Source organism: Diaporthe amygdali (genome assembly GCF_026229845.1).
Source record: "Diaporthe amygdali strain CAA958 chromosome Unknown NODE_58_length_245710_cov_65_198243, whole genome shotgun sequence".
In the NCBI taxonomy this organism is placed as follows: domain Eukaryota; kingdom Fungi; phylum Ascomycota; class Sordariomycetes; order Diaporthales; family Diaporthaceae; genus Diaporthe; species Diaporthe amygdali.
In genome coordinates, this window is record NW_026517078.1 from 47,397 (window position 1) to 60,754 (window position 13,358).

Consider the following 13,358-nt stretch of genomic DNA (forward strand, 5'->3'; position numbering starts at 1 on the left):
GAATTGTGATATGGAAACGAACAATCTGGTGAAGCTGAAATAATCCGAGTCAAGTGACGAGGTATTCACGTTCATTGATACTTACTTGCTTGCTGATATATTTCGTCCCTTTCAATATACTACACATGCATATGTGAACAACTCATGTAGGCAAAGGCTGGCTCGGAGTTTTAGATATCGAATATATTACTGTTTACTATCACAGTATAATTTGTTTCAGGCTGGATTGTTTCCACAAATATTAAGTAACTGACCTGAGCATTACAAAATGTATTTCATCTTCACCATCCTCGTTTGGTAATCTTCGTCGTCGGCAATCATACTGTAGGTGGTCTACATATAGCAAAAGCACGTTGGCCACACCCTAGCCTTGCTTTCCTATAGCATCAGTCTCTGTGCCTTGTAAGAGAGCTGAAAAGGGGAAACGGAAGTGGAAGGTTACCCCGGGAAGGTGAGACAGGGAAGACACCACAGCGGGGAAGGCCTTCCTATCCGATTCCTCTGCCCTTTGCTAGCGTACCTCGGTAATTTGATCTCTACTTAGAGGAATCCGGGGTCTGGGGATGCGGGGAAGGCTGCCACTTATTCAAAAGCGAACAGTTTCGCGTCTCAGGCGTAAGCTCAAGCAAGCCATAGACTACAATGTCATCATGCAGAATGCTTCTAGGTGACCAAAAATCATCATGAACGTGATTATAACGCGTTCTAGGAATTAGACAGAGTTGCTGCTTGAATGTGATCATCTGCAGCAAGGTTTGAACTCATGCCTGGATGCGTATCAAATCGAATGCGGTATTGCTCTTGATGCTCTGTGCGCAGGACAGTCGTAGAGTTCTATTCCATAAGAAAATGAAGATGCTTCATGTCGTATTCTTCTTATACACATACAAAAACAGATGCACTATCCCCATAGAACGGACAATTTCCGAACCCATCTTTTGCCATCCGTTGTGTTGTCCTGGTCTAGCTTCATCTCTTCCATCCTCGTCCACTCTGCACTATCACCCTCGACTTCCGCTACACCACTTCTCAAATCGATCGAATGAGCATCGTAGATCCAAGGTTCATTCCTTGCTGCAATCATCTTGTGGCCGAACCAGAGGATAAGGAAGATTGGGATGCCAAGGTATGTCGTCAAGAATCCGCTCGCGGTGAACTGCCCCGGGTAAAAGACCGTAAAGCCGTTGCAAAGGAGGAGGACAATGAAAATGGGTAGACAGATGTAAGCAGCATATGGCTGGAATCGTGAGCGGTACGGGACAGTGACTCCTTGAGTGAGACATCCTTTGCGAAACCGCAGAAAGATAACACAGCAGACAGCCCAAGAAGTAAAGCCGGCAGTGTTTGTAAGACTGATAAACCAGTTGAAGACCTCGCCAGCTTGGGAACTGCAGTTGAGATAGGCTAGGAATGCAAACAGACTGCTGGCAAGAACAGCATATATGGGCAATCCATTTTGCAGGCATCGAGTGAAAATCTTCGGTGCGTTCCCAGAGACTGCGAGGGAGTATAAAGAACGACTTGACATGTAAAGATAGGAATTGCCTGCAGACCAGGCACTGATGAGGATGCCCCCATTGATAATGGATGGTAAGGCCGTGATGCCAGCGTTTCTGATGGCGATAACCCATGGTGACGCATTCGCATCGCCAGTGCCGGATGTCAGAGTCGGGTCTTCCGAGTTGCATATGGCTCCAATAGCCAAAGCTCCCAAGGCATAGAAGACGACAAGTCGGTAGAAAAATCTTCGAGCTGCAGTTGGGAGGTTTTTGCGTGGATTGATCATTTCGCCGGAGGTATAAACAATCAACTCAGGTCCAAAGTAAAAGGAGAAGCCAGAGAAGACCCAGACGTAAAGAAAGGCTGTAAACTGTCCACCAGTACCCTCGACAATATAAGCCTTGACTGCACCGGGATCGTTCCAGTACTGGAAACCGAGACGATGGTGATCAGGCCCTCCGCCGACCATGAGGATAAATGCAAGAATAAGCAAGCCGATTATCATGATGACCTTGACTCCTGCGAACCAGAATTCTGTCTCGGCAAAGACACCGACAGGACAGAGATTGAGGGCGATGATGACAAACAGCATAACTGTGATCCAAACTGCTATGTGTATCGTGCTTGGCCAGAAGTTGATGACGATACTGGCAGCGGTGATCTCATAGGCGACTAGGATACCAAAGGAATAGAAGTACAGCCAGCCCAAGGCGAAACCGAGAGACGAAGAGACATATCGGTTGCAATAGTATGCCATTGAGGCTCCTGAGAGTGGTAGATAGGTCGCGACTTCCACGACCGCTGTGACGACGCCGTACACAAGTAGCGATGTGAGACAGTAACAAACGAATAGGAACGCAGGTCCACCGATTGCGAGAGCTTGTCCTGAGCCGACAAAGAGACCTGTCCCGATAGTGCCTCCAATAGCGATCATTTGAGCATGTCGAGATTTGATTTTTCGTCTTGTGCCGGCATGTTCATGCACAATAAACTGCTGACCAACGCCGCATGTCTCGACTTTGGTCAAGTCAGGTTCTTGTGCCTTGTTGTCGGCAGATTTCTCCTCATCTAGAACCATGTTTGAGTTGAAGGCAGCCATGTCGCGGCAAATGTGACAAAATGTTGCGACAAAATGGAATCTCTGAGCTGCAAAAATAAAAAGCAAAAGAGGAGTGATCAAAGTTTGTGAGAAACTTAGCTACATCAGTCAGGACATCAGACCACCACTTAAGTAAATCTACATCGGTGGTCACGGTATCAGGGGCCAATTTCGGAAGGACAGAGGACCACATTATCCCGAACGATTGGGAAGATTGTCACTGATCATTGGCACGGTCTTAAAGACAACGAGGGATGTAGTGTCCGAGAACCCAGGCCCAAGGTTGGCATTGATAAGACGGCAGCAAGCCCGATAGCCAAGCCGCCCCAATGTCACAAAGTTCAAGTAGACCCACCCCTACCGATAGCATTTAGCTGATCCTTAGCCAGAGTTTTAGGAAAGTGTTACCGATCTCCCCTGCACGGCCGGCGTGATGATGCAGGTGTATCTTATCAATTGCTAGATATACACTCCTAGACCTCTGAGGTCACACACTTTGAGCGTCCCACGTCTTTTGTATATCTCCCTCCCTTTTAGCGAGAAGCTGCTTGCGTGTACTATGCTCCACAATTCTACCATTATGAAAAACAAAAACAATATCAACGTGCCTGATAGTCGACAGTCGGTGGACCACGGCGATCGTCATTCCATTCTTTGAGAAGCGGCTTGATTGAGGGCCTCTTCGACAATTCTCTCGGGTTGAGTATCCAATGCGCTCGTAGCCTCATCAAAAAGGAGCCGCGGCCTGCTGATCAACGCCCAGCGATCGCGATCCGCTGGCGCTAGCTGCCAGAAAGCTGGGCTCCGTTGGTAGTTGTTCGGTCCACCAGGCAATCAAAGAAATTGAATAATACCCGATGCCTATTCATGGGTAGAGATATGGATCCCTTGGCCTTGCAGCATCTTTCTCAACGTCCTCTCTGGGAGTGCCCTGCCAACTGGGGAGATGTGATATTGTCCTCGTCATCACGCTCATACCCGATACCTTCGAATACTCCCGGTATATCTTTCCGGGACTGCTGCCCTCATCTACCTCTCCTCTGTAAACAATGGTTCCATGACTTCCGTTCTGTGCGGGAGTGACGACTCGGTACAGCGGCTGCGTCTCTACGACGTCGTTACTTGGCGGCGCATCCGTGTTGAGACGTCGTTTCCAGAAAGAGTAGAAGGCCTCAACGGCCTTGGTTATGTCCACTACTGTGAAAGCCATGAGGATGAATAGCACCGAGATGGCCAGGCCCCCACCGAAGATCCAAGTTGCCACATAGGCATCAGGCAGACTGTCGCCAAAACTGTCCATGCTTATACCGAAGTACGAGGCGATGAAGGACATGGGCATGAATATGATAGTCACGATGGTGAACACCATGACGGTTTGGCCCTCCTTTGCAGCAGTAAGAGCCTGCTCGCTGGAAAATCGGGCTTCTAGGGCGTTGGAGTGTTTCTGTTTCAGATCGAGGAGATCTGTTAGACTCTTGTAGAGTCTTTCGGACTGCTCATCCATGGCGTCAATGTCACGCTTATGAACTTTGAGCCGCCGCTCTTGGTCCAGCGTCCGCTTGCGAATGTCCGTGACAAAGCTCATGACCCTTTTATTAGAGCCGTAACGGTCATTGCTGAGCTCGTCAATCAGGCAGTTTCTGAAATCTCCAAGTGTAAATAGCTGCGAGTTCATGACCATAGTCAGGATGTTTAGCTCATCGCGGACTGCAATACTCGGAGTTAGTTATCAGAAGAGTCTAGAAACAAGCCAACATAGAGCATGAGAGCGTCGGGCCCACTCCTCATCCGTGCTCCGTTCGAGGTGTATTCCCATGAATGAAAAGGAAGCTCCAATCTGTGGAGAAGCAAACGACAATTTCGGAGTTGATGGGGTTTTGAGGTGGTGGTCATCTTTTCGATGCTACTTACTGTCCCTGACCTCCGTAAGTAGTGAGGTTTCTGCCCTGATGTCCAACAATGGATCGAAAGATTCATCTCCTTCCTTTGAGCGCTTGAGAATTTGATGCCGTCGCTTCGGACGCAGCCATTGACGAGATTGCGTGGATGCTTCTTCGAAATGGTGGAACAGCTGTGTCAGCTCCTCGGTCACGCGACCTACGGAACTCTCAAACATATCGAGAAACTGATAATTTTGATCATCAGATCGGTGTCGCGAAAACACTGCAACGATGCAAGTCGGTTAGTATTACAGTTCTACAGACACCTCAAAGGCAGCCAATAAACACAGCAAATGCTGCTTATTCAGGAATCACGGTGCGAGATATTCAAAAGGTGAAAAGTTCGAATACTTGCTTCCAGAACAGCGAGATGAAATCAAAATGGCCAGGTCATAGGCTGAGCGAATTGCTGGGCGGGTCTTAGCATTCATCTCTTCCATGATACCATCTAACACGTTCAGAGGGTCTCTTTGCTGATGCTCCCAACGTCCAGGGAAGCAGGTTACGACGAGATCTGGGAGCGTAAGTCTGTGTCCTATCAAGTTATGGGAGCATACAAACCTTTTCCTAATATGAACAACCAAAGTTGGTCGACCATAAAGATTTTCCGTTGTTGTCCTGCAAGACGTTAGGGTCCTTAGGTTCCTTGGTGCTAGGAGAGATGGATCACGGAAAAGTGTGAAGATGGCTATGACACGCAGCACTCTGCAAATAGATTTACTCACCTTGATTTTCACAATATCGATAAACCACCTGGTCCCTGTCTCTAGCGCTTGTATCCAAACCATGGTAGAAGAATTGGTCTAATGTTCTTCGCGGATGAATCTTTGTTTTGCCGCGTAAGTAAGCCTGAAGTAGCAACATATTGGGCGAGGAAGAGGACGATGATGCTTCATCGGCGACCCCAACAAGCTTCAATGCGTCAGTCATTTTCTGCCTCCCTTCATCGGTCTCGTAGTGAAGATATGGCATCTACGCATAGATTGGATTAGTAGTAGATTGGTATGGGAAACTCAAGGTACTTGCAAACAAAACTATCTTTCCATCTCCCCCGGGAACTCTTTGGGTGATGGTCATTTGCGATAAGTTGCTCTCACTGCGGCGGACTGGAGATGGGCGAATATCGAGCAGGTCAGGTTCAAGGCTGGGCTCTTCGCTAGGGTTCAAGGACGAGATGCGTTGGCAGTAAGGCCTCATGAAATTCGCATGTGGTAGAGGCCCACGGTGTTCTTGCTCGAAACATTTCGTTAAGGCCTTGTAACCTTCGAGATCCCGACAACCGGACTCTGTAAACCATTTGATCAAGAGTGTCTCGACCCACGCTATCTGTAGACCATGAATCAGTTTTCCAGTTGACAGAGTACTCGTTGGTTGAGACAGGAGGCACGGTATCGTACATTATTTGTAGGAAGGTGTATCCATTTAAAGTCGTTCTGGGCACCAGCGGTGCCCGTCCAAGTTGGAACTTTAGGTCTGCCGTTCTTTTGGTTCCATCCGTACAGAACGTCATAAACTGAATGCTTGAACTTCCGTTGTTTCTCGCCGAACTCCTTGAACTCGACCACGGTCGCTGTAAATGCTTTGCAAGCATCTTGGACGACACGAGGGAGCCTGTGGCTATTTCTTGACGGCGACAATAGCTCGATGAGCTCGTAGTGCCCTTGCTCGGCAGCACAAAGCCAAGGTGCTCGACCAAATCCATCCTTGATGCCTAGGTCAGCCTCCTCTTTGGATATCAGGACGTTTACCACGTCCTCGAATCCATTGAAGGCCGCCCAGTGCAGGGCCGTCATACCATTGGATAGCCTGGCATTGATAGAAGCTCCAGCGTCCAGTAATCGCTCAACCACACAGGTCAGTCCTTTCTGAGCGGCATTGTGGAGTGGTGTCCAGCCTCCGTCACTGACTGCGCACGCATTGGCCTGATACTGAAGCAGAAGACTCATGATATCTTCTATGTGCGTGGTGTTGGTACTGTCGACGGCTAGGTGAAGTGCTGTGCGGCCGCGATTGTTGGCCGCGGAGACATCTGCGCCAGTTTCGAGAAGCGTCCTGACCAGATCGTAATGGCCATTTGTGGCCGCCCATAGAAGAGGTGTTCGCCCAATTTTGTCCTTAAAATTCACATTAGAGCCATGACTTACGAGCAGCCGGACAACCTCGCTGGAGCCGGCAGCCCACGTGGAGGCGCTCGATTTGACGGCGGCTAACGCCAGCAAAGGAGTGCGTTCGTCTTTGTCCTGCGCATCCACAGCGGCGCCTCTGGTGAGGAGCAACTGAACAATATCTCCGTAACCCCTGACGCTTGCAACAAACAAGGACGTCTGCCCGTTACGATCGCGTGCTTCCAAATCCGGGCCCTGCGATAGGAGCTCGACGAGGACCGCTGTCTGGCCACTTTGCGCTGCGCGAAACAGCGCAGGAAACTCATCCTCGCTCTGCGCGTCGACTTCGGCACCTTTCCTCAGCAGAAGATCAATGATGTTGAGATTGTCGCGCGCCGAGGCTTTTTGGAGGGCTTTTCGCAGAGCAGCTTGGTCTTTGGACGAATTCCATGGCGTGCCCTCCTTCAAAACAGAACGAACTCTTTCTTCATTGCCCCTCGCTGAAGCAGCAAGGAGATCGCGGTGGAACTGTGACGTCTGCGTGCTGACAGTGCTGGCACTGCTGACTTGACTTGATTTGGTCATCGCGGTTGCGGCCGTCGGGTTTGGGTTGAGTATATTGAATAAACTTTAAACCAAGACGGACGAGAAAGTTAATTACTGCATTTTTGCTTGGGCGTATCCACCCCAGGAAGGACCCAAAAGAAAGGACAAAAAAACAATGGTCAATCCTCGCTGCATAAATGAGCAATGTGCAATCGTCTGGTAGCCCCACCAGGGTAGGGATTCAGGAGTAACTGTGGGTATGTTTCGAGCCGGGGTTGTGCACCACAAAATGGCAAGAAGCTTGCTCTTTGGCGATCACCAGCGGGCGCAGTTGGGCGAAGAGTGCAGTCTAGATCATACCCAGTATGTATTTCTTCCGTCTGGTCCATACATTCATGTTTCTTCAAATCCATCTCGACCGTCAAGATCCCCAGGAAATTTTGCAGCGACTCGCAACTTGACCTATCATTCAAGGATCCCAGTTAAGTAATCGAATGCTTCGCCAGATATCCAACCATTCCCAAGCAGCCCCCTTTTCATCCCTGACCCTGTCGCCGTAGATGCTTTCTCAATACCACCCAACATGTGATTTTCGACGTCCTCGCAGTAGACCGGCCCAAAAAATTAGCAAATTCCTACGCTTCCCAGCAAAAGTGAGTGACTTGCATGACTGAACAATTTGTTGATCTTTTGTCCAATTTTTTCCTTCCTTTAGGACCCCCTTGCTCTTCCAGTCCAAAAGACAAGGAGTTTGACTGAGTCTGGTTTTGCTCAGTCCAGGCTGTGGCGACAATAGATCCACAGCAACCACAATTGGTACTACAGCAAGGTCGAATGTGATACCTTGGGGCATGGGAGAAACAATCTTCTTTCGGGCACCTCGACATACTGCTTATTCATCGGGACCAGTCGTGATATGGGCAAAGCTAAGGAAGACCTCTTAAGTGGCAAATTGATTGACCACAAAGAAGGCTGCATGACCACCCTCAATACTCTATTGAACCAGTATAACGATTGCTCAACGGTGAAGAAAGCTCTTTGACGTCAGGTTTTGACTGTTTGATAATGTTGGATAGGATACTGCCCCCAGCGAGGACAAATCGTTGCTGCTGCCTGTCGCGAGTCTCGAGTCAGGCCCTTGCCACGCCCAATCCCCTCATCTAGCAGGTCAATCCGCACAGTCCGGTATGCATTCTGTATATCATTGCGGCCGATCAGTCCCTTTCTTTTCATCCCCCCACTATGATTCGACCCGATGAAATACGAGTTCAGAATCTAGAGTCTTGATGCTCATGAGCCGTTCGTTGACAATTTCGAAGATAAATCCATCACCAGCCCCAAGCAACCCAACTCCCATCCAGGCAAATGAATGGTCAAATAAGTTGCCGCCATCGCCTCCTTCTACGGCAGCACAGGGAGGGAGCGGGAGCTCACTAAAAACCATGCGATGTGCAGTCAGACTCGTTCCGTTAAACTTGTATAGGGATGCCAAGGATGTTGTGCCGGAATAAAGGCCAGTCGGGTGAAGACGCGCCCCCATGGAGTTCCCCAGAGCATCCTCGCCACTAGTATAGAATGACTTGATCCCAAGACCAGGTTGATCTTCATCCACGGTAAGGGTGATATTCGTCCCTTCTGATGAGTTGCTGACGAATGTACCCAAGAGATTGTCTTGAGCATTCTTTACCGCGGCGTACTCTGCAGCTCGCACAAATGTCTCGCCGAGTACATCACGCAACGGCCAACGGGCATCACTAGCAGTAAAACCGGCCACCAAGATTGAGCAGCCTAGCCCATGGTCAGGTGACAGAGCAATGACACTCGTATAGTCGACATTTCCGCCTGATTTGATATAGAGATCACACACGCGGGTGCGATTCGAGGCTGGATTGACGGGTTCATAAGGCGAGGGATCTCCCAAGGCGCACCGACAAGCTCCACAAGGATCCAGTTCCGCTGTGAGGCTTCATCCACTCTCGAGTGGTAATCGGAGACAGGAGCTCGGAATCGAGGATAGACAGCCCGGGGGCTCGGAGGTCTGCTAGACTAGTGTATACACCGCCGGTTCTGAAGGTATTTCGGACTGAGATGCAAGTCAATCAACAAGCGTTGAGATAGAACTTACCCTGCGTACAGTGGGATGTCGTAAGCCCACGAGCTGTTTGCCTGACTGGAACGATTGATCACGTTGGCGTCTCATTCGACCGGTGCCATCGTCGACGTGTGTCGCAGCCCCGAGGGATCAAACAAGATGTTTCGCAGAGCGTCTTCATAACTAGTTCCAGACAGGCGAACGAGTACTTGGCCCAAGACGACGAATCCGCCATCCGAGTATACTGCATTCCAAGAGGGTGAAATTACTGGGCGCTGCTGATCCCTCATATACTCCAGAAAGGCTGGAATGGACTGTTATTAACCAACGTCTAAGGAGTCGCAATTACCTTGTGGTGTCTGCTTGTCCTCGTCACCGCCTGTGTACTCAAAGAAGCCTAAAACATAACTGAGCGTGCGAAATTATGGGAAGTTTTGAACCTATCAAGTCAAGCATACCTCCTGTTCACCCGGAGCCGGCTTGTTGAGATATCAGTGTCCCAACCGAGATGGTCTTTCCAATTGATATTCTGTAGAGAATCATGGGACGAATTGCTTGCGAGCTCAGGCAAGTATCTCGTCACGGGGTGACTGAAAACCTCTATGCCTGCCCTGGCGATGATAGCGTACGCGGTGAAGAGTTTGGATACACTTCCGTTTCGCGAAACAGTCTGACGTCCAGCGTCCCTTCTGTCAGGGCATATTCCTGAACTTCGCCGACATGGTAGTAATTGTAGATAGATTCATTATTTGAGGCGGAGAAAACGTCGACCGCAAAAATCAGGTCTGTCCGGTTGAGGTCGCCGGACGAGAATAGGTCTTCAATGAGATCCGGGAACTTGAATTTCGCCTCATTAATATCCCCAACTTGGAACTGTTGAAATTTGAAATGAAGGATGGGCCAAGAAGAGGAACCTGATCCGAGGCAATAATGCGAAATGCCGAGCCACAAGTGAGACCCAGCAAGGGCCAGAATAGCATGAAATGTTGTATTGTGATAAAATTTGATTGTTTCTCTTGCTCCCACTGCTAGTAAGCTTCTTTGTAATCGTTAAAATAATCAGTGGGATTTCTCTATCTCTTATATGTCGGAAGTTGACTGCATTGCCACAAACGAACAGCGTTCCTTCAGAAGTTTGAAGATGTCATGTTTTCTTGTGTAAGCTTATAGTTCAGTGCCCATCATGGCTCATTCACTTGGCAAATCGACCATGGGAAATGCGATAGACAAAGAAATTCTCCAAGAGAGCATGATCTACATAGCAGCCGCTGCCAAGGTCATACGGCTGAACTTGATGGTGTACATTACGTAAGCGTGGCTGGCTGTGGGACAATGACTGACTCCACTTGATAATCATCTATCCTTATTACTGCCCATGGTCTTGAGACTATTATACGATTTCAACGTCAAAGCTTTTGTTTTTCTTCGCAGGGTATGGAACTTCAAAGGGGGCGGTCAGAATGTGCCCTCCACGTCCGAAATTCTCTGCCGCGCACTGAATGCGGCTGTGACTTGAAGGTTGTGTCCCTATCATTTTGTCACTGCAGAGACGTATGAAATCGCCTTTAATGACAGATACGGTAGGTTTCAAAGAATACTAAAGGGAAGCTCTCTCCATTTCCTCTTGCGTGAGTATTCAAAATGCCACAATATATCATCGCGGGGCAAGGACCGACGCTCTAGAACGAGCTGGCCCGAAAGGTCAATTTCATTGAGCCCTATACCACCCATGATCAGGGAAGCGCACTTTTCAGTAATACCGATTCTCATATTGTATTTCAGATCCTGAGTGAACCTGAAGCCTTCTGGACCCATAAATCATGGCTGAGCACGTGGGTGCATGCAGCCCCCAATCTGCCACGCAAGTGATCCAAGTACCGGGCTGCTTTCAAGCAGTGTTTTATGCCGATGATACCAGCAGCTAAGCGTTCGAGAGTGCCAAGACGCTCGATGACATGAAAGCAGCCGCGGCGGTGCACAACACTTCGGAATTTGTCGGTGGCCGGTGCCAGTTGACGACAGGACGGAACCCCTGGAGATAAGCGGTCACGTCGCCTCTTTTCTCCGCTTTCAGAAATCGAATCCCTGTTCCCTGGAAAGCTCTTCGGTAGAGGAATGCATCTTCACACTCGATTGTGGAAGGAACCTATTCGGTTTATTGCTGTTTTCGGCATGTTTTATAAGTGTCCTCGAATTTGACTACACTTCCCGGGTTTAGATCGTTTGCATGGCTCGGAGGGAAATCAAACCTAGATATTGCCAGACTAAATCTCCTCCTCTGTATATTGCGGTAGCACGATAAAACTTATGCGCTTAATCGAAATAGGCAAGAAAGCCACGTGTGAAACACAGACGGGACAGCAGTTTAAACGAGGATCCGTAGAAGGACTCATTCAAAATGCAACCCTAAACGCTCCGCTCTTTTCGACAATCTGCTTCCTACGCAACGTGACCTCTGTCTATGTCAACTCTCTCCTTGCTACTCCATTACTGAGGAGAATCCTGTCCCGGATTTGCTCTCTCGTAATGCAACAACTTGATAGCCTTGTACAGTCCGAACGCAGCCAGTGACCCGATACCTGGACCAACCCAATAGATCCAATGCTCGCTGGGAAATTCCGCTGCAACGACACATGGGCCCAGGCTTCGGGCAGGGTTCAAGCTCCCGCCAGTATAGTAAGCACCGCTCATCTCGGCAATAAACAGGGCCAGACCGATGCCCACTGGCGCCACAAATGTGGCACGGTGTTTCTCGGCAGCTAACATAAAGATAGTGAAAACCAGCTCGAATGTCAGGACTGCTTCAATGAAGACTCCTTGTGCAAGGGAAACTCCGTCCGTTAGGGAGGTGCTAACGTCGAGTGGAGTTGGAAATAGGAGCTCGCCCAGTCCCGCCGCCGCGATCCCGCCCAGCAGTTGGGCTATGAGGACGAATATACCGCGCACAGGCGAGATGGCCTGTATGAGTACGAGTGCAAGAGTGACCTACATAGGACAGACCAGATCGAGATGTCAGTTCTTGTCATTGGATGCATTTTCTCGCAACAGAAAGTAGATGCAGAACGGCGTCATTTAGAAAGATACTCACAGCAGGATTGAACAGGCCACCCGAGATGCGGTAGAAGACCCACACGTTGACCATAAGGGAGAATCCGAAACACAGAGCAATGTAAGTCTGGACTGAAATATTGAAGCCCGAAGAGCCATCACCTGCTGGTATTTTTGCAACTGCTGTTCCAGTGAACGCGAAGAATAGGAACATGGTAGTACCGACAAATTCGCCCAGCGCGGCAACCATGTCTATTCAGAAACATGTCAACCGTTAGCCAAATAATCACAGTGTAACAAAAGTAGTCATAGAGGGTCGACTGACGATTTTTCCAGTTCTTGGAGGCCTGTCCTCCTCTCTTAAAGAGGCCTCTGAAGCCAGAATCCTTCTCACCGCCATCCGCAGCTCTAAACTGCTGGGTGAAGGTGCGATGAAGCACGTTACTGATCGAGTGACCTATCCCGTGACCGTGAGACCCATTTTCAGGATTCAATGGCTTGTCAGAGGCTCCTGACCCAGGGATGTCGTCAGAACCTCGGGTGAAAGAAGGGGAAAGATTTCCAGGCTCGGGTCCTCGCTCAAGGTCAAAGAGACCGGGGCTCGGAAGACTGTAGGACAGTTTCTTTTTAATTCCGTACGACTGTTGCTGGGTCTCTTGGGAAGCCATTTCAATGTGATATCTGGATAGAAATATGGCCTTGCTTAATAGATTCGAGTATGTTTTTCTGGGAGTTTGAATTGATCGAATCTGGATGTGCTCCCAAGCGAAACACACGGCGCTTTTATATGAGGAGCTGGTCACCGACCTCGTGTCTTCAGATACTTGATTACCAGCAGCGGTGAGTGGAATTCACAAATTACGTCGTGGTCGCAGATCATAAGTTTCGTTTCGAAGGAGGATGTCATCAAGCATAACTACCATATACCCCTCGATCTTGATATAGTGACCTGCACTCATGCCCAATCGAGGAGACCGGGCTGGTAAATGCTTCTTGTACGCCAATTCAGATTGATTACTTCACATCAG

General features: G+C 49.2%; 4 protein-coding genes across 4 annotated transcripts; all 4 read right to left on the reverse strand.

Moving 5' to 3' along the window:
* Positions 1-901: 901 nt before the first annotated feature.
* On the reverse strand, positions 902-2,599 carry J7T55_001681 (proline permease; the record flags this gene model as incomplete). Its single annotated transcript, XM_053135683.1, has 1 exon — positions 902-2,599. The coding sequence occupies one exon, from the start codon at positions 2,597-2,599 to the stop codon at positions 902-904; it is 1,698 nt and encodes a 565-aa protein (XP_052986618.1).
* An 865-nt stretch (positions 2,600-3,464) lies between these two features.
* On the reverse strand, positions 3,465-7,229 carry J7T55_001682 (uncharacterized protein; the record flags this gene model as incomplete). Its single annotated transcript, XM_053135684.1, has 6 exons — positions 3,465-4,306; positions 4,511-4,724; positions 5,265-5,292; positions 5,423-5,511; positions 5,599-5,865; positions 5,937-7,229. 6 exons carry the CDS (start codon positions 7,227-7,229, stop codon positions 3,465-3,467), a joined length of 2,733 nt encoding a protein of 910 aa, XP_052986619.1.
* A 1,201-nt stretch (positions 7,230-8,430) lies between these two features.
* On the reverse strand, positions 8,431-10,587 carry J7T55_001683 (uncharacterized protein; the record flags this gene model as incomplete). The annotated part of the gene is made up of 8 exons (XM_053135685.1): positions 8,431-8,944; positions 9,085-9,228; positions 9,316-9,356; positions 9,486-9,526; positions 9,632-9,690; positions 9,741-9,811; positions 9,958-10,196; positions 10,566-10,587. The coding sequence occupies 8 exons, from the start codon at positions 10,585-10,587 to the stop codon at positions 8,431-8,433; spliced, it is 1,131 nt and encodes a 376-aa protein (XP_052986620.1).
* Positions 10,588-11,769: 1,182 nt separating this feature from the next.
* Positions 11,770-12,998, reverse strand: J7T55_001684 (uncharacterized protein; the record flags this gene model as incomplete). Its single annotated transcript, XM_053135687.1, has 3 exons — positions 11,770-12,267; positions 12,371-12,582; positions 12,656-12,998. 3 exons carry the CDS (start codon positions 12,996-12,998, stop codon positions 11,770-11,772), a joined length of 1,053 nt encoding a protein of 350 aa, XP_052986621.1.
* Between the last annotated feature and the right edge of the window lie 360 nt (positions 12,999-13,358).